Raw genomic sequence first — 21,239 nt, forward strand, 5'->3', positions numbered from 1 at the left:
CGCTGTACACGTTTGAGGTTTACCTAGGGCTTAGGACTAGGTCGGGTCTGATCCTGTGAACGGATCACTTGTTAGTGCTTGGCACATAGAGACACGTTACTGTCAGTGTAGTTTCATCCCCAAACACTGTGTTATGCAGCCTGAGGTTGCACCACAGTATGAACCAAAACATAGGAGGTGAGGAGGACCACAAGACTGGATCAAAACCGCACTCACTATCTGAATTAAAATGTTAATGTAGATGCACTGCTGTAGATTCACATTAACACTATTGCAAAGAAATGAGAAAAGGAAATGGGGGGAAGCACACAAGGGAGAAGCAGCAGAAGATGTCAGTGGAGCTGGAAATGGAAGATGGAAATGTTTGCAGCAGTAGGCACCCTTTTGCTCTCACTCTGCATCAACAGAGGATTTATCAGCCCCTGAGTTTCTCAGGGAGGCTCCCTTGACCCTGCTGTCCCTCAGTGTGAGAACCGGAGCCCTGTACCAACGGGACAGACCTTCCTCTTGTGCTGAGGAACAGGGAGACAATCAGTGACCTGGGCAGGCATCCCTCTCCATAAAAGCCACCTGACTGGGCTAGTCATAAACTTGAGTTGTTTGTTACCATAGTCATTTAAACCTGGTTCATAGTATAGTGCCTATTTCTCTACAGTGAGGAAATTTGAAGTTCTTTTCCCCGCAGAGAAAGAAGGAGAAAACTACTTTACGTTTACGGATGTAGAGGAGAATGGGCACAGGGACATTCGCCACCAGATAGCTGACATGCTGAAAGCTTGTCAAGCTTGTACAAGCTCTCTCACAGAATGCCTTACAAGAGCTATGAGCATATGGTCTATCCCTTACTAATTTGAATCCACTAAAGGTCTGATTCCTAATCTGCCACGTCCCCAGTTCTCAGGGATGGCAGTTCATTTGGACTGATACACTGAAAAGGTGCAGCTTGTAAGATGGTGTAAGAGTGGCTGAGAAAACTAAACCACACTTTCAGTCCTCAGAAGAGTGGTGTGTTTTAATTTCAAAATGCTTTCATTTCACAATCTGTCTCCAAGCAAAGATCCCAGCAGTTTGTTAATAGAAAAGCGCAGGATTATAGATTTGAATTCTGTTTCATTTCAAACTGTGTACATATACCCCATGAAGTTTATGCAGACACTTACCCCATACCATGGATTATTAAACCAATAAAGAAAACCACAAAGAGGTGATGGGTATACCAGAACACTTCATAGCATGACCTTCTGATGAGCTCAGTGGATGAAGTTATGATCAGAATTAAAGCCACAGTTATCACAACTCCAGTTACGCCAGCTATGGTGTTTAGTACCTCTCCTGTTGTATTCTAGAATAAGAATACATTATTAATATTAGTATTAGTATTTGCATTAGTATTATTAGTTGTTGTTGTTATAATTGTTATTTTTATTAGTACTTCTATTACTGTTACTGTTGCTGCTATTACATATGAAGCCAAAATCTAAGATATATTTTCTGCATAGGAACAAAACCAGCAAGACATGGAGGCAAGGCAAGCCTCCATTTTACCACAGAAGAACATGGAAAAACATCCCTCTGTTCTATTTCCAGTCAGGCTTATCCCAGACGGATGTGTAAATACTTGCTGCCACTTATTTGTTTCAGGAATTGAAAGGAGGAAATTAGGCAGCCTCATTAGTACTTTTATCTATTTTGCTTATGTAAAAGTGTCTCAGAAAAAAAGGAAAATGATTAGAGAAATGAGAAGATTAAACCTAGAGGTGTAATAAGCAAAACAGCACTAGAAAACAGCTTATTCATATGAGGGTGATAAAGTGAGGTGCTAAGACACCTGCAACCATAAAGGTGCATGGCTCTTTTGTGCTTATTTTACTTCAGTTTGTGGGGGTTTAGCAGCCCTGAAATGCTGTATAAAAGTGGCATGCTCTCAGTTACCTAAACAGTATATCTCATTTACCCGTTCCTTACATTTACTTGGAGGTACATTGGGTAATACTTGGTTTATTTTTTTAAAAGACATATTTATATTTACATTTTTATGCTTGTCAGTGATGAAACATTAATATGCTGGTCTTGAACATGTTCCTTCTTGTTCATGACTCACAGACATCAGCACAGGTCTGTTACATCTGTCTGAACTCACCAAAATAAACCGAAGTGAGAATGAAGATGTATTTTGAACACAACAGTCAGATGCTGATCTCAGTTATAAAGTGCAAATTGTGAAGAACAGCAGTAAAAACCTCACATGCAAGATGAGACTCAAGCTAAATATGCCAGCAGAGTGTAAATGAAGTCCATATTTGGCCTGCAAAGCATATATATCTGTTTTCCTGGTGCTGATGTGCAGGAATGAAGGTGCTCGGCATGCCCTCTGGATCCTGAGTTGGTTCTACAGCTTAATATATTGGGAGAAAAAAAAAACCCTGTATTGTACTTGTAAAGTGCACTCATTTGATATGGAAATCCTAGAGGTGATAAAATTCCACAATGCCATTTTTACAGTCACTTTTTACAGTAAAATCATTCTTTCAAATGTTCACACTTGACAGCACACAGTACATTTTCAAATTGGTGCCTGTGAGGAGTGTGTTCAGATCCTATTACATATTAACAGGATTGATCTAGGTGATATTTTGAACATTTCCATTACAGTGGCTAGTTTGAATGTTGAGATGAAACAAGGAAAAATGTCAAAGACACTTAGTGCATTGCTACTACAGGGGTAGGATGAAACTGGAAAGAATGCTTGAACTGTTGCTCTCAGAACTTTCTTCTCTGAAGTTAGAAGCAATCTTTTATTTGCTTTCCTTCATAATTTATTAATTCTGAGTGTAACTACTGAGATACAAGTGGGCGATAAAACAAATATAAATATTAGAGGTTAGGGTAAAATGTACACTGGTAATTGCGGGGCATATTACTGTGAGAAATCTGGGAGAGGATCTCAGAAAACGCTAGCCTTCCTCCTCAAGGGAGTTTAAGATCTTAATGTTAATTAGAGGCCGACCTCACATTTATATTGCCATGGGAAGGCTTAGTGGAGAAAAAAAATGCATACTGAAAGACAGTAGGTTCCTGTTCAGAGCTGTGAGCTCTGTTCTGTTCTTGGGAAACATCTCACCTGCATGTGGTAAACGTGGGCACCAGGCGTGCAGAAAGACTGGGCAGCTTACTCTGCTTGCTGTCCTGTTCTGAGAAACCTAACTACTTTGTCAACACTAACATCAAGACTTTTGTGTTCACACCATTGAGATCATTCATTTGCTTGGTTTTCTTCAAACTTGAGAATTGTTTACTTGTTTGTTTTGAAAGATGCAAAAAAAAATCACATTATCTAAACTGGAAGGGAACTGAGGAAAAAATAGGATGAAATGCCTTGTAACTGAAAAGTGCTATCAAATCCTACTGATGGCTGTCCAGCCATCATCTCACTTTGTTTCAGTGGATCACACCGCTAACTGAAAGAGCCCCACACCATATTCATGCAGCCTTTATTGCATGCTGGCCATGTAGGAAGTTTCTAAAGAGCAGAAACAAAGTGTGTGGGGGTCTCGGAGGGCCATTTCAACCCCGGAGTATACAAGAGTATACAATGGTATACATAAGCAAACAAATAACATCTATATGATGTATAGTATGATGGAATAAGGAAAAAAGCTTATTATTTTTTACATGTTTTACATGCATGCATTGCAGAAAGGATCTGTTTTTCTTCATGAGTACTACAAAGAATAGCTTGTCTCCCCATGCTGTTGTGAGATAGCCAAGGAAGTGGACAGGAGACAGTCACTTTTCTTCCCCAAAGCAAGCGGAACCAGTTATTTACAGGGCTGAGGTGCACAAAGTCCTGCTCGCCTCTGAAGAGCATGCACCACCACTAGGTTCCCAGTGCCCTGACTCCTATATGCATCAATCCTCCGGGTGGTTTTTCTCCCCTGGGCAGCTGCACTTGACATGTAACTGGGCAGAATCAACCCCCAGATTGGAAGATACTACGCAACCATGGGGATAGACAAGTAGCAACTGTGAAAGAAATGTTGTTATGTGATATTGGGTTTTTTCCTTTCTGGAAAGAAGTTGTGTTTTTTCCATGTATTGGTAGTTTAGGTTTTTTTAAATTCTTTGCAGGTTCATTTCATTGTCTACTATTCACAATACTCCTAATCCCCCCGAACTGTCTCCTGACAAACTAATTAAAATACTGTAGACACTTCTTTGAGCTTAGTAACCTGAAAATTGCAGCTCTGAGTAAGTGTTTTCAGCTGAAATTGAGGTTAACCTTTGGCAGCACCTTCTTGCTCTGGTTAAAAGGCTTTGAAATACAGTTTTACCGACAATAGAATCCACAGAGGAAAACTTTTTAGATGAGGAAAACCAAAAAGTGACAGCTTACCGTTTCATAGGTCCTGATTGGGTTCAAGTAGCTTTCATTTGGGCTCTTGCCAAGGCCAGAAAGTTTATTCCGTAACTCCCCAGCTTCCTTTGACTGGCTGGTATGGTACCGCTCGATGTTGATCAAGTGGGCAACGATATGGATGGCTGCATGAGAAAAAGAGTGGTGTGAAATTACAGACACACTTGTATGTGTCCAACAGTGCCAGAAGGAGCTTCATTAAGCACACCATGAGCTATTTGAAAACCTTGGGCATAAATTGAGAGCTTTGCATGGGTTAAGCTGACAATAAAAGGAAAATTTTATCAAATACATGTCTACTGTGAAGCAACTGCTTCACATTGGAGAGGAAAGGAAGAGCTCTGGGGTCACCTCCCATGTTTACAGTCAAGTGCCCTGCAGTCTTCAGTGTCATCAGAGGAGGACCTCTTGAGAGATGACATAAACATGTTTGCCTCTGATCTTAAGTTGTTCAAAATGAGGTAAACTGATTAAAATCACCATTTTTTTATTAATATAGTAGGATGTGCCATTGTCTAATATTGCTACACAGAACACTAACTTGTCCATTTTAGGCATAGACCAGTTTGCAACTTGCACCAGGGATATTGAAGAGATGCAGCCAAAATCTGTCCCCTATTAACAAGTAGCTATAGCATTACTTTATGCAGCTGGAGCCTGGGGAAACCACAGGAATTATGATTTTAAGGGAGAAGTCTGAACCAAAGTGTTAGATCTGATTTGCCCTGAGCATCACGTATCACCCCTGCTTCTGGCCTGCTCCCAAAAGATATATGAAATGGTCAGTTTAGGAAAATGCCTTAGAGTGAAGTAAGAACACCCCTATAATTCTTTTCCTGAGTGGAAAGATAATAATTTCAAAAGGGGGAAAAAGGAAGGATTTTGTTTTATTGTTGGCTGACATAGATAAAGCCATAACCATGCTAGGTGCAGAGTTTCAGTTTTCATTATGGGAGATTCTCAAATCTATTACAGGAAAGTTGTAATTAATACAAAACATTAAACACCAAAGGATGAAAAAATTACTATGAAAAACAATTATATGTTTACAGTAGAGCTATTAGGACATGCTATTTCTAGTTCTGATAATTACTTTCCCATTATCATCTCTCCTTCAGCGCATATCTGTTCTGTCCCTGACCATTTAAAAAACCTTTCTAAAGGGCAGTGGTTTTAGCAAACCAAATATGATCTGCTTCCCTGAACAATATTCTCTCAAAAGAAGATACTTTTCTTCCTTTTTCTTTTTTCTTTTTTCCATTTTTATTTTTATTTTTTCTCTTTTCATTTTTCTTTTTTCTTTCTTTCTTCTCTCTTCTTCCTTCTTCTTTCTTTGTTTTCCTTTTTTAAATTGTAACTATTTGCACAAAAGTAATGTCTTACTGTGCTAGTCACTGTGTAATCATAGATGAAAACACAGGATTAAATGCATAACAACTTTGGTATTGCTAAGTGGTTTAGGTGCCTATCCACTTAGTGAGCTCCTTAACTCCTAATGCCGGAGCCCAGCTCCTCCATAGCTTCTGGGGAGAGCTGTGGGCATGGGATAGGACAAGAGAAAATGGCCTCAAGTTGCACCAGGGAAGGGTTAGATTGGATATTAGGAAAAAATTCTTCACAGAAAGGGTTGTCAAGCATTGGAACAGGCTGCCCAGGGAAGTGGTCGAGTCTCCATCCCTGGAGGTATTTAAAAGAAGGATAGATGAGGTGCTTAGGGACATGGTTTAGTGGTGGGATGGCAGTGTTAGGTTAACAGCTGGACTTGATGATCTTAAAGGTCTTTTCCAACCTAAACAATTCCATTCTATGATTCTATGAATATGAGTTAAGGTAGGATGCTGGCCATGGAAGTGTTTAAAGAAGCCAGTGCGAAAAGGTAGGAGATTGCACTTTCCTCAGCAGTTGCTTAGCCCATATGTCCAGACTGGAGAGAGGTTATTTTCACTCTGTTCTTCTGAGGTGATCCTTCTAGAGCAAGTGATGTGTTGCGGTGGATTGACTGTCAGGTTGCCCTCCGTCTAAAACACAACGTTAACTTAGGGACTCCCCCTTGCCACTCCCTACCACCTGCTTCACCTCATTGCCCCATGCTTAGATACTTACTGGGAGATGAAAGACCTATTTTAAAATCCTTGTTACATTAAATTTAAAGTAGGGCTTTAAACCAAATCACATGTCCTCGTCACTGGGCTGACTGGTTATTCTCTTGTGAGCCATCTCCTGATGAAACCCTTAATAAAAATAATAAAATATTTATTGACACAGGCATCCAAAGCGAGTATCCTGAGCACCCAAACTGAAAAATCAAGCTCCCATTTTTTCTGAATCTTTGGCCCAATGAATAATAAATTATTTATACAAGCTGGAATAGCTTCAGCAGAATGGAGACTGAATCCAAATGGGTATGAACTGCACAGAGATAAAATGAGCCTGGAAATTAGAAGACAGATTCAAGCCATCAAAGGAATGAGACTCTAAAATAACCTTTCAGTAAATGGGATAATGGGATCAAGCAATCTAAGCAGCTTTCGGCTGAAGGTTGGTCATTTTATGAAATAGCATATATGATGTGACTGCGAGCATTAGAGGGTATTGGACTCAGTCACCTGGCATGTCCTGCATATGTTGGTATGGATTAGGTCCTGCATGTGAAACAAATTGGCCAGCATCAGGTGGGAGATGCTTCCCAAGGCTTGCATGTGAGAGGGTGCTCCTGGCACCTCGGGAGGGCCAGGAGGCTGGGAGGAAGGTTATGCTAGAGCACAAGCAGCAAGTGAGATGTGAGGATTCAGACTGCCAAAGCCCCAAAGCCCGAGAGGCTCTGAGCTGCAGGGTTTAGGTGGCAGCTGTGTGGGGGCTGTGGCAATCTGTTCCCCAGCGTACAACTGATGTATAAGCAGTATATAAACACTGTTTATGTATTTAAGTGTAACAGCACTTTTAAATGCTGAGTGGGAAGGGGGAGAACTGTTCCTGCAAGGGGCTCCTTTCAGAACAGATGTTTTGGCCTGGTAAGGATGTTATCAGATCCAGCTGGATGGGAACCAAGTCATTGCTTGATGAGGACCTGATTTCTCTGACATCTGAAAGAGCTCACTGGGAGGACAGGAGTGTGGGGTAACAGACTGCTGCCTGTGGTAGGTTGTGGGGTTACATGCTGCATGTAGTCCGGCACCAGACTATGGGAAAGAGGAGAGAAAACTTTCAAAGGATGGAAGACCCTGACAATGAATCTCTGAGTGGACTTTCACTGAGCAGTTGTATCTTGGCATCCACTAGTGATTACTGGTGCAACCAGTAACGATACTTGTGCCGCTTGTCGTCTATACCTGCAGGAAGCTCTTTATAACTCTGATATGATGCAATAGCCACCCTAGCCTTCGGGCCACATGAGGTGCACGCTGATGCCATCCACAGGGTTGTTTTACCAAGGCTTCCCTGCAGCATATAAACTGCAGGTTTTGGGCTATCCTTGCTCATGTAAAACAGCAACATTGACTAGAGGTAGAGGCTTGAATCTGTGTTCATAGCATAACACACTTTCTCCTTTTCACCTTCAAAACACACAGATTTTTTAAAAAGTGATACTGCAGGTTATGAAGTCTTCACGTGAAATGATGGCATTTCTGTTGTTTAAAGGGCTACAAAATCTTACACTTTCCTCAAAGTGCAGGATTGTGCATGATTTGTACAAATTCTAGCCATGTCAGCAGCGACAGGAAACCTAAGTGCCATCTGGTATATGCTGAGTGTCGAGGGTGAAATGAGGTGGTAGGTTCTTCCAGACAACCAGAGGTCCACATTTCCTAACAGAGTATTTCTAGTCTTGAACAAGAAAAAAATGGTTTGAATAGATATAGCTTCCCAAGAAGGTCTTGCGCCTGAGGGTTAATGAAAAGTAGTCACGTTGCAACTTTTCCCTGGAAGAAGAGATCGTCTTTCTGCAATTTAACCTAGTAAGACTTTTCTGCAGGCTATTAAAGGACACCATTTTGTCCATCTGCATATTGCTCTGCTTTACTGTAAGTGCTGCTGCCGACAACAGCATCATCATACCTTCTTCTTTGGAATTTACCACAGCTTCCCTTCTGGGTGACATTCCCTCCAGGTAGAGGGTATTACAAGTGTAGAAGACTTGCAGAATCAACAGGAGAGGTTGTTTTTTTTTTTCCTGCAAGCTAATCTGTGGTAGCTGTTAATGTACAGAGTATAATGATACACTGAAAAATATTAACATTCAAACTAATGATGTACTGAATATGTTGGTTTACCTGAGTCTCTCATGATCTTAAATACTGCCTGGAGTGTTATTAGATTAATATTTCTGATGGTTTTTTTGTGTGCTGCTAGGAAAAAAATGATGCAATCTAAAAATGAATTATAGCTGGATGGAAAGAGTAATGCAAAGATCTAATTCCATTTTCAGTGTGGTTCATTTAATGTACAATAGTTGTAGCAGACTAAAAAATCTGGCACTGGATACATTGCCATTAGCTAAAATATTTTACATCCCTAAAGTGCATTTTCTGAAAGTCTCTGCATCTGCACTGTATAGAATTTACTAAGCAATTCCAAAATTAATATGCAGATTTCTGAGATCTGAGCTAACAAAAGTTGGGCTTTTTGTCCTTTCACCACTTAGATAAGTTAACCATGAGGGCAAAGTTCAAGGTACTACATCTGAGGACTTTTAGTTCAATTTTTTCCTCATTCTGCATGACCAAATATAAAGTATGGAATAAATCATGCAATCTTTTAAACAAAGTTCTTTTTTATAACTGTGCATGAAGACTGAAGAATTTTGACTGTTGTTTTTAACAACATCTGGAACCTCTGAAGCACTTAACATACATTAATTTGTATTTGACCCCAAGATGTTCTATCTAGTCCACCTCTGAGATCAAATAAAAGGTTTTATTGGAAGGAGGGAGGGAGGAAAAGGGTTGCTATTAGAGCATGGTGTTTGCTGTACGTATTCTTAAATACAAAGAGATGTAATTAAATTATCTTGAAAGTCTGGTCAATTTAGCTGGTCTTATTCAGCCAATTGTGCCTTCAGTGAAGCATGCACAACTCTCATTGAACTAAACAGAAATTGCATGTGTTTATCTGTGGACAAGATTTCAGTCTCTCTTTTTCTGCATGCCTGTACAGGATAATAATCAAATTGGAGCTTGCTGCTAGCAGTTAAATGTTTTGGTTAACCAACCCATCATGGTAAAATCAAAGGGTCAAATTCTGGCCTTTCTGCCCACAATGAAGAGAATGGCTTTGCAAGCAGCTAATCCAGGCACGGGGAATTTTGCCTTTGACCAAGCCTGGGTTCTTCTGCCACCCACTGCCTTGTGCCATTTCTAGTTACACAGAAGCCTTAATTCAGCTTCACACTGTGTTTGTGGACTGAAAAAGTGCAGGTTATGTAAAAATTGCAACAACAGTGACCACATACATACTTGCATTGGATTTTTTTTTCTTTTTAAGAATGGTTATAAACATCAAAGAAGAGTATGACTTGGACAATTTTTTATCCTAGGTGGAAGCTTATAATCTTTAATTTAATGTAGTTCCCTTCCTAGTACTTGCACTAAGTCTGGATTTAAACAATCTGACTGAAAAAAAATGCAGTTTCATGGAAATTTGATTTTCTGTAGTTTCTGGAAGTAGAACACTGAGATATCAGCTAAACCTCTTTTGAAGATAAGCATCTGCTTCCTTGAAAACATCGCTTGCACAGAAATGTGACTCAGCTCACCAAAGCCCTTCACATAGCCACCACTACCAAAATGGGGTTGAATATGGAAAGGTTTTCTAGTATTTTTAGCTATAGATTTTTCAGTGCTTGTCAGAAGCTGAATACACCTGGTATCACTATACTTCTGTCTGCATTTTGCATGTTTTTAAAGAAAATTGCTCTGCTGGAACTTCTACGGAGCAAGAACCACCATTTCAAACAGCCTAACTGCAAAGAACCTCGCTGTCCTTCCCCTACTTTCCCTTAATTGCTTAAGCTTTATTCATATCATAATTCAAAGGCTGTTGGAGCAATATACCTATATAAACTTTCCGCAAACATCAGAACAACACAAGCAGCAGTTTGTTCTGCAAAATATGCAGTATATGTCAAAGTAAAAAAAAATTAAAATATCTCCCCAACACTCCCCAGTTCAGAAAATGTATGAATATACTTTCTTAAGAGGGTAAAAGCACAATAGTAAGAGGGAGGAGTTGTGCAAAATGTTGATTTACTATCTCTTGTAGATATCTTTAGGTTTCAGACAACTGCCTCTCAACCGGAAAGTCTCTTTTGCATTAGAAAGCACAGAATAATTTGCACTGATCAAACTGAGAGTGCATGAAACTATGATTTTATTCTAGCAGAGTTACAGGTCTATAAGGAAGATTTATTAGTGGGTGAATAACTCCCAGACAGCTCTTATCACAGACAGGCATGCAGAACGCAGGAAGCCAAACTAAGCAGAATTCCCTTTACTGAATTTTCAATGATGCCCTTGATTATAGATAGCATTGTTTACTCTCTCTCTTCCCTCCAACTTCCCCCTTCCACGAGTCTCTAATTATATCCCTTTATGACCTGACCAATTAAAGCCTGCTCTTGAATTTGTATTAGAGATGATGAAAAATTAAAGGTACAGATGTACTTTTTCCAAGGCCACGCGCACCTCAGCTGAGCTGGCTGCCTGATAGAAGCCAGACAATACTAATGTTGCACTGACTATTTTTAGCATGCTATTAAATAAATACACTGGAATAACACCACCTGGCAAGCTGAGATGAATACATGTTACTTTAATAATAAAGGAGTCTACAATTTTATATTGTGAGGCTAAGCTTGCTGATCTGATCTGCAAATTGGTTTAACTTCTTGCTGCCACATTTAGGCTATTGATCATACAGGGGAGAACATTAATTTAACTAAGGATTACTAAATTGCAACAGACTAATAGGAGTTGACTATGCTTTTGTGTAACAAAAGGCAATATAGGTAGTACTTGGATAAATAATCTGTCAGTTGAGAGGAAAATGGCACCTATTTACACATTATTTTAACACTGTTAGATTTTATAAAAAGGAACTCAATATACTTGTGGGTACCTCTTTACTCTGAAACGTTGCTTTTCTGTCACAATGTGTGCTATAGATTGTATTGGGTTTATGAATTTGAAATTTAATTTCAGGCAACTGAGTTTCTGGCCATTCTTTACCCAAGCCTGTCTATACAGTGATGTAGTGTTTTCCCAGGTATGATAGTTGTTTCATACTTGTCTGTTAGGGAAGCATGAGTACATAAGTTGTCATGTTTTGTTCATTAGGCTTCCCTGTATTTTGTTTTCTTCCTCAAATATCTCATCAACTATTTGTCCATTTTACGTTCTGGAAAAAAACCCAGCCCAAATAACAACCCAACAACAAACCCTCATTTTCTCCCTAGAGAGTGACAGAACTAAATAATGGTGCTTTCTGTCATTTCACATCAGCTACTGTGTCTTTTTTCTTGGAATTACTGAAGCCATAAAGTAATCACTTTTCTGATAGACTTGCACTTCCCAAACTGTCCACCTTAATGCACTAGCAAACATTTTTATATGAATGTAAAAAACCAAAAACATAAAAGGCTTGACTGTGCAGTTTTGCTTTCTTTTTGGAGCATGACAAATTATACACCAAGTAGAAGTTGGTTAATTTACATTCCTGGGTTGATTTGTTAATTAAAGAAGCAGTGTTGCGTTCTGTAGGAATCTGCTTTATGCTGAAACTGAACTCTGATAAATGAATGGACATGACAGATAAGTAAATCATCATAATACAGTGTAAGATATATGTTCTCATCCCCCAGCCTTCCCCTCTGAATTCTTTAGCACTACATACAAAGGATGAATTTTACCTATTGATTCCTGATGGCAATCCTGACTTCATGTTCTTGTCTCACTGCATGGGGAAATTAACAGCCTATACATGCAAAAGCAGCTGCCTCGTGTAGGCTGAAAAAAATATTTGGACCAGGATCCACCCTGACAGCCTGGGGGTAGAACTGTTACCCTGCAATGTCTTATGCTTGCAAATAGCCCTGATTAACTCCTGTGCCTCCTTCACGTTTTCTAAGAGAACCCTCTGGCCAGATACCTCTCCATCTCTATGTGCTTCCTCATACTGCCTTTCGTTCTTCCTTCTCTGCACATCCCTCTTCCCCACGCTGTCTCCCGTTCCCCTCACGTCCTCTCAATTCCTACAAGCTTCAGTCTTCTCCAGGTCCTTTAACCACCTGGGGAACAGGAAGGTGCCATGTCTTCTTCCCAGCCATGCGAACAAACACCTATAGCTCAGTAAGTCACTAGGACCAGCAGAACAGATAACTTCTGATCTCAAGATGCAGATTTTCCCCTCAAGGGAGCAATTAGTTCCATGAACCCATCACCTATCCAAAAAAAAAAAACAAACCCAGACATTTAGGAATTTATTATTCATTTATTATTTAGGAATTATTGAAGAAGATGTAGCGGTGGACAGATGAGCAGTGTGACTCGTAAGCACCATTTCCTTAGGAAATCAGACTGTAATGCTATGTCATCTCCCCAAATATCTACTTTCAGGGATTTAATGAAGTTATTTACACTAAATGTTAAGAGCACAAGTTGGTTACGTTAACTAAATGGCAACTAGTAGTTACTATCCAGGTTGAAAGTTTATTGACTTAACAGTCAAAGTTTTCTTAAGCAAAAAAGATTACAAATGGTTAATCAGATGGGACTCCTGCACCTATTTAAAGCTGCAGTCACCAAGTGATTGCACTAAAATAGCACGTCTCGGAGCTGATGGGGATTACAGCATTAGGCAGAATCACTGTGAAATTCCAAACAGTTCAAAGGCAAAGAAGAAAAAAAAAAAAGCGCTTACTTGCATTTACAGCTATTCCGTAGGCAACCATCTTGTGAAATGCGATGTTTTTGTCAAGCTGTCTCCTCAGTGCTCCTCCACAGCACTTGGTGAAAAAGCAGAACTTCTTTTATATCATTCCTATTACTATTTACAACTCACATTTTGGAGAGGTGAAGAGAGGCGAAGAGAGGAGTTCAGTACATTTGAAAATGGAATGTTGAAGGAATTCAGTGGAGGTTTTGTGTTAGCCCCTAACTTGGGGGCTCAGGTAACTCTTTTCAGCATAGTGACACTCCAGGATTTTTAAGCTATTCGGCCAGGTTTGATAAAACTCTGCTACATTTAGCTGTGATTTGTGAGTGGTTTATCTGGGCTGGTAATTAACTCTTTGCTGGTATAAGGACACCAGGCTGGGCCACCACTGCTTTGCAACCTCAGGCTTAAGCTGCATGAACGCAGCTGAACTCCTGGCAAAGCCAGCTTGCGATGAAAACATTTTCACTGCTTTCATCAAATGCACGCCCCAGGAGGGTGAGGCTGTCTAGACCTCAGGTGGCTGCATACTTATGTGTTACTGAGCTGTCTTCCCCTTATTGGAAGCACTCGATGGTGGTGTGCTCATGGGCAGCTGGGTGCCTCTGCACAGAGGCAGCCTGGGGCCAGGGCCGGCTGCGGTGAGCCAAAACTAACACACTCTGCTGGAAGCTAGGCAGCCCTCATGGCCCTAATTCGGTCTCTGAAAGGTGTTGTGGGTGTCTGGATTGCTCACTTGACCTGGCACAGTGCCATGCCAAAGATCCTGGCATTTATCCACGTTGTTCCCCAGCTCATAAATCTTACAAAAATCTGGAGCACCGCAGGGTGCAATGCCAAGATGCAGCACCTCCTCGGAGAGTCACTTGGATCCAGCCCTGTGCCGACCATGCTGGAGCCAGTCAAGTTGCTCTGTTCCATGCTCCTCAAGAGCAGAATATTGTCCAGAAGTGCAAAATATTGATTATCTGTGTGAAGAGTTCCAGTTCTCTGAGTTCTTACTAAGTGGGCATGCCTATATTTCATGTTAATTCACAAACTGATTCAGAAGTGCAACAAGACTTTAGCTTATGCTTAGCTCCCGGACTCAAACAATTACAAAATAGTGTTGATTCCCCGCCTAAAGACTGCTTGAAATGTAACCCTAACTCTGAAGAGGAAAAAAAAAGGCAGAACTGAAATAAGAACCAGCTTACAATAAAATAAATTAATGTTACGATTTCCAAATTCCTGTTCTTGGAGTCATGAAGTGATCAGTGATTTTTTACCCAAACATGTGGTATTGGAATCGCTCTGACTGTAGTAATTCACTGCAAGTTGAAGCTATAGCTAGAAGAGATCCTATGCGTGATGCCCAGGTTAATGTAAATGCCTCTGAGCAGATGACCACTCCATTACACAAACACATGTTTGCAAGAAAGGAAGACCTGGATGGTGGCCATTCAGACAGAAGGGTTTAAACATGTTCCTTGTTATCCTTATGACACTTTGAACTATCTGTACATTTTCTCTCTCCAGTTTTCCTTTGCAGCTACACAGGATACACATGATGGATACGTATTTTCTCCGTTTGGCCCAGTTGCATTATTACGTCCCTTTTTTGTAGCTCCTCACTTTTCACTTCATGACACCATGCTATGCAGCGGCTGCCAAAATCAGTGTTGCATTTAGAGCACTGTGTTAAACAAGCCATTTGTTTCTCTTCAGTCATGAATACTGACAATTTACATGGTAATAACAAGGCAATAGTGTATAGACTACTCTATCAAAAATTAAAATTCCTTGGAAAATGTTTGATATGGATAATACTGCTGAACTACAGAAATAAAAAAGGGAGGATAATACGGCTATTTGAGAAATGGTACTTACAATGCTTGCTCCTCTTAAGAATGAAATAAGGTTTCTACTGACGGGTAACAGGATTAGCATGCAGTTAAAATTAAGGCACGTTGCAGAAGCTCTTGCCCAAGCCAGGGTTGACTGTACGTATAACAGTATAAAGAAATTAAATTACAAGCTTGGTATATGAAGAGCAAAAGAAAGAAAATACTATATTAACGTAATACTCTTATATGGGAAAATCCTTGAAGCATCAAAAATATAACTTTGAAGGATGTAAATAAAATCAGACTGTGCATACATTCTTCTTGTGGAGCCCTTTAGCAATCAAACTCGTACTTACTCCCAGCATAATCCGTGTATAAATGTAAGCATCTTCGTCTTCATACCAGTGGAAGGTATCAATAAACAAATAGAAATTCAGTCCCAGCCACACCAGCTACAAACCAGACAGGCTACAGATTAGTGATACTTACAGTATTTTTTAACGCATATAAAACTGGTTATGTTTATAGTTTTAAAAGGATCTGAGAGATACTTCAAAATCAGTCTGCAATGCAGTTCTTGATCACAGATGATAGAAATCACAAATGCCTGCTGGAATGAGGCAATCTTTTAGCAAATGCAGGATTACAGTCCTATCCCGACATCACCAGTAGAGGATATAGATGACATTTACTGTGTGATGGTAAACTTGATCTTAAACATAGAGCTTAGCCTAGTCTCTGAAAAGGCAATAAAAGCTAAAATTAAAGAATTCCAGAAATGGAGGGAGTTAGGAGCTGAAGAAATTCCTTTCTCTGCCCCCCACACTCAATTCACCAAAGCCTCTGTAAATAACTCAGAATAAAATTTCAATTACAATTGCAAACCCCTGTTCCCTTTATCTGAGGACTAAAGTACACAGACTTAAAAATAATTAAAAATAAAACAGTAAGACTTTAAATTGTTTTTAAGGCTAGTTATAAAAAGGCTGCTGAATATTTTATAGCAAGTTTTACATTAAGCTTGGGAGTATTACTGTAAGCAAACCATAAAACGTCTTTTAAACAAGCTTAAAATATTTATATATATCCAATTAGATTTTTTTAAAGCTAAAAATACTCACTAATAACAGCACTGAGAGTTTTTCATTCAAAATCCAGCATCCCATCCTGAGTGTCTCTCCCTATGCTAGCAGCAGCTGACTCCTGCCTTCCAGTGTAACCTGAGTTCTCCGTCCATTCCTCAGGCTTTCCTACTAACTCCTTTTGTCTTTAGATTTTAATAAGCACCTAGTGGGAGCAGGAGCTCTCTCTAGGAATTTTCTAATTAAGGACTGCCTGACAAGAACAGATCACCCGAGTGACATGTCTCATGACCTGTGTAAATAAAATGCTGGTCATTGTCCGGTCCTTTCTCTCTCCAGAGTTATTTCTCAGCAAATGAGAGATGCTGTCATTAAATTGTCCTCATGTGCCAGCATGTATTTGGGTGGGTTTTTTTGCTTTGTCTTTGCAGTTTGATCAGAGTGCAACATTTCTTCATGATTCACCTTTTAATTTAGTAGCAAATGGAAGCATCCCTTATGTGCATATATGACGGGAGCATTGCTGAAAGATCTTGGGAGTGGCAAAGTCACTCAGTCAGAAATTGGGAATTGTCAGAATAAAGGGTGGCCCTCTAACATAACTCCAGATTTCTGATGAATATAGATTATGACAATGTTAAAATGCATGATCGTTTTTCATTCATTTGGCTGTAGTCATAAGATAAGCAGTTACTTTCTCTTTTGCCGATTTACATTGTCCAGTGTAAGGACATGGATCCTACTTCCTCCCCTCCCTGCTAGGAGGAGAGAAGTAGCAATTCATTTCCTCCTGGGCTTCTCTGTCAAGCCTCACAAACATTGTCTGCCTTCATCCGTGACCTGTGAGGTGAGGAAAGGATGCCAATTCCAGAGGTCTGACCACAGAGGGGTTAGGAAAAACCCTGTCCCTTACCTGCGCACATGGCTTGAGCAGGTGCTGTGGCTCTCCATGTGCTCCAGACCCTGCTTCCACGTTTTGTCTGCAAAATGACATTGCTTTGGCAGGACTTAAGGTACTCCGGAAATAATAAGTCTCTTCCAAATACAATCCACAAATGCTGTCCAGGGCTAGATCTTACCCTTTTTTTTTTTTTTTTTTTTTTCAGGATTTGGTTTTATTTGTAAAACCAGATGTTCCTGTCCCTCCAGGTTTATCATGAGGACCTACTTCAGCCTACTTCCTTCTCCTCGGAGGTTTACTCCTGCGAGGATCTAGTGAGTCATCTGTAAAAATGGATCAGCAGGATTCAGCACCTCTCAAAACCTTTAGACAGGCCACTGTAACAGAGAATGCTGTTAGTCTGTTCAAGACTTTTCTTTAGTAGGTGGTTGGTAGCGCAGCCAGCACCGTGATTATATTCAACACGAAGAGCACGTTTTCTGATTTGCCTTTACTAAGAGAGAAGAATAATTTATTGACTTTTCTGCACTTCTCCAGAGGGAAATCCCTTCCCCTTGGCCTCCCTTACATTGTGCAACTGGCAACAACTGGGGTAAGGAAGAGATTGCTTTGAAACATGGTCAACTCCACTGCAGGGATATCCTCCGAGCCGACCAGGTCTTAGCTCCTCTTTTGCCCTGTCCTGGTGAGTGCACTGCCTTTACCCTTGGCTCCCCTGTGCAAACTCTGCCTGTAGTAATCCTTCCCCAGCAAAACCATTTTCTTAAGGCCTTCCTGACTTGGCTGTGAAGAAGAACTTTCTGTGACAGAATAGCTTCAAGTTTCTTAAAGTTGAAATACTATTAAGCTCAGCTACTTTTTAAACCACTGCTAATGACCATTAATAAGAGTTAGCAGAACGGTGGAAATGTGGTTATGAATACTCTGAATACAAACATTTACAAGGGATTTATTTTGAGATTTGTTTTTCTTGGATGCTAAAATTAAGCATTATTTATTAACAAACTTTATGACAAGCCATGTGCAGTAATTGGCCACTGTCCATTATGTGACTTGATATACATTATTCCCACAACCATCCTCTTTATAGTAGCTTTGGTAATGCAGGAGCTGACAAGATAGCATTGCTGTATTTTTCAGAGAGGTCAAAAGAAGAGGAAATAAGGCAGAAGGGAAGAAGAATGTGCAGAGGGTGAGGAGAAATAGTGGTAAGGTCAGATGCCAATTTTAACTACTTAAAAAAAGGGGGGGGAGAGAAAGCCCGCTATCTGGATTAGCTGCACTTCAAAGGGAAATGCTGCACTGCGATGTTCTGCTTTGAAGTTCAGCCGATCCAGACAGCAATTTTCTAAAATGAGTCAAAACTGGCATCTGAAATAGATTTTTTTTTCAGAGTACAGCAGATTCATATGCTGGTTTAGGCTCCAAAATTTGTCTGGATCAGCAGCTGTACTTCAAAGCAGCACATCTCAGTACAGCATTTGACTTTGAAGTGCATGTGGTCCAGATGCCAGTCCTCTTAAAGGAGCTGATGAAATCAACTGCACTTTATTTTTCGTCTGTTGAAACAGCTATGTTTTTTCTCATATATAACGGTAATGTGTGTGGTCTCCAGTATGGTATCTATCAATAAAAACATAAAGCTAACACAAAAGCTCTTTATTGCTTCATTTTCTACAAAGGAACTGGTCATCACCATTTTATTATACTGATTTGCAGTGATCTCAGCCAATTTCTAGCACAAACTATTCAGACAAGACTCAGGAAAGGACGTTTTATTGATTAAAGAACTAACTGTATTCCATTTTGATATTGTTTTATCATTATTATGAGCTGCAACTGTCCTAAAAAGGATATAGAATAAGGAGGAAAAGGGATTTGTTCTGGCAGTTGGGGAAAAAGCGGTGATGGGCATGCTGAGTTCCCATGCAAGAGAGAGGCAACTCTGTCATTAGCTTAAAAGGTCAGTTTTTGCATGGAAAGAGGTTTATGAGGTGCTGAATTCTTCCATGTAAGTATCTCAGCATTAATGTCAATGTTTATATCAATTACTGCTACAGATCTCCATCGCAGTTAGTTCTATTCTATTTGACAGCAACCTCTGTCTGAGGTTGTTAGCAATTTTTTTAAAGTACTTTCAGCAGTGCTTACCCTTTACAAGACAAATTAATTATTAGCATGAGAATGTATACATATACCTACATATATTTCATTTTGCTAAGCTATCCTAATTTTACTATTAGATATGCATGCCTTGTTTTTCAAAGGCAAAATCATTTCAGTTGACTCTGAACTCTGCCCTAGCCCTTTCCTAGTTTTCCTGGGTGCTTTGACTTTATGTCTGTTAGCAACCTGGATGAACTCAATAAGCTTCACTGTGCTACACAGAGAGATGGATATGGGTAAACAAGTGATCCAGAGGATCAGAGTGCTTTAATTTTGCAGACCAACTGACAGCTATTTAATTGCTGACTATATCAGAGTGTACACTTTGTATTAGACCACACAAAATGGTGGCACTACCGTGTTCTCTAATTTTTACATTGTTTTCACGTAATGTTTCCCAGTAATGTTTAAGAAGTGAGAGGTAGATTTGTCTCTGTTGAATGGATGAAGAAGCTGCACAATATATTTGATAAACCATTCAACTTTTGTGGAGAGAGAAGTTGCTGAAGCTGATTAGAGTGCAAACCTTTTCCTTTTTTTCCTCTTTTTTTCATTTAAAGACAATTCTGAAGGAACAGAGGCCAAGGTTCAGCTTTGGTTGTTCTTCAATGCTCTGATCCTAGCTTTGTAAAAGAAACTTATTGAATTTCTATAAACAGTGGCTGAGTCACTACTAGCAGAAAAACAGCTATATAATTTTTAGAGATTTTCTATAGTGTTTTTTTTATTTAACTACCTCATTAATGTTAATGGATTTTTTTTTTATGAACTGTACTCACATTGTGGATGGGGGAACTGTTTTGCAGTTTCAGAACATTCAAAAAATACCTGAAGCTCTAAAAGACTAATGTAGTATCAGCCTTGACAGTGCCAAAGATTCAAAAATCATCAGATTGTTCTGAAATTTGTGAATTAAAAAAAAAGAGTGGACACTTTGGGGGAGAATGCTGACTGAGTGCTAAGACTTCAAGGGCGTCTGGCTTCTCATTTACAGCTTTTTTTCCGGTAATAAGGTGTCTATTTTTTAACAAAATATTAAAAATCTTGGCCCAAGAAGTGGGCTTGAACAACAACAACAAAAAGTCATCGGTTATAAAAACACTTACGATGCAGCTGGCAGAATTAGCAATGGTATAGCAAGTATTGACTATGTCCACAAACCCAGTCATTGCTCACAGGGCACAAAATGGAGAGAAAGACTTCTGTCTCTATCCACAAAAGCAGAATAAAGTTTCAGAACCCCTTTAAAAAGAAGAAAAGTCTTTTGGTTGTAGGTCTGGCTCCTCTTGAACTCCACCAGCCAGTGCAATAAAACAGACACACTGCAATAAAACAGTTCCTTTCCCTGTGTTAGCAGACCTGATACTGGTATCAGGGATATCTCAACTGTCAGGCGGTGCCAGGATCTGGAGTTGTAGCGTACGCCAATGGTGCCTACAGGAGTCAAGGAGTCGAAAGAACAGTGAAATGCAAAGGGTCTGGGATCAAAATCAGAAGTCACACTGGAGGCAAAAAGGGAGGTTGTCACCGACCAGTGTGGGAACAACTGTTGTTTCTGCCTGAAGCGGGGCTCAGCACCCTGTTTGCAGAGGGCAACCCCAACTCTGACTCTTTGCCATCTATCAATGGGAAACCCAACAGCTCTAGCTTGGGAGATAATCAGTTCCCAGCCAAACGATATTAATATTTGAATCCAAATCTTTCCTCTCTCAAGGGACTCCTTTATTACCATGCTCACACTGTAATCAAAATATATTCATGAGCAATTTCAGATGTTCAAAAGCTATTTGTTTCAGTAAGCGCCAAAATCTCCCAGCTCTTCACTGTGCATGTCCAGAAATAGAGTATCCTACCTTCTTAATTATATGTGCAAAATGCTGCTTTTCCCACACAAGCTGTTTTCCAGCTTAGTAAGACAAAAC

General features: G+C 39.9%; 1 protein-coding gene across 1 annotated transcript in view; it reads right to left on the reverse strand.

Annotated features, from left to right (window-relative positions):
- NOX3 (NADPH oxidase 3) overlaps nt 1–16,334 on the reverse strand; it is a 39,754-nt gene extending 23,420 nt beyond the window's left edge. Inside the window, exons 1-6 of the mRNA XM_009644242.1 lie at nt 16,290–16,334; nt 15,525–15,620; nt 15,212–15,322; nt 13,328–13,412; nt 4,394–4,539; nt 1,161–1,342 (exon numbers count right to left, since the gene is read on the reverse strand). Of these exons, the coding sequence (XP_009642537.1) occupies nt 1,161–1,342; nt 4,394–4,539; nt 13,328–13,412; nt 15,212–15,322; nt 15,525–15,620; nt 16,290–16,334 (665 nt within the window). The remainder of the gene's footprint in view (nt 1–1,160; nt 1,343–4,393; nt 4,540–13,327; nt 13,413–15,211; nt 15,323–15,524; nt 15,621–16,289) is intronic.
- Nucleotides 16,335–21,239: the final 4,905 nt, after the last annotated feature.

This window comes from Egretta garzetta, unplaced genomic scaffold (assembly GCF_000687185.1).
Source record: "Egretta garzetta isolate BGI_Z169 unplaced genomic scaffold, ASM68718v1 scaffold397, whole genome shotgun sequence".
Taxonomy (NCBI): Eukaryota; Metazoa; Chordata; class Aves; order Pelecaniformes; family Ardeidae; genus Egretta; species Egretta garzetta.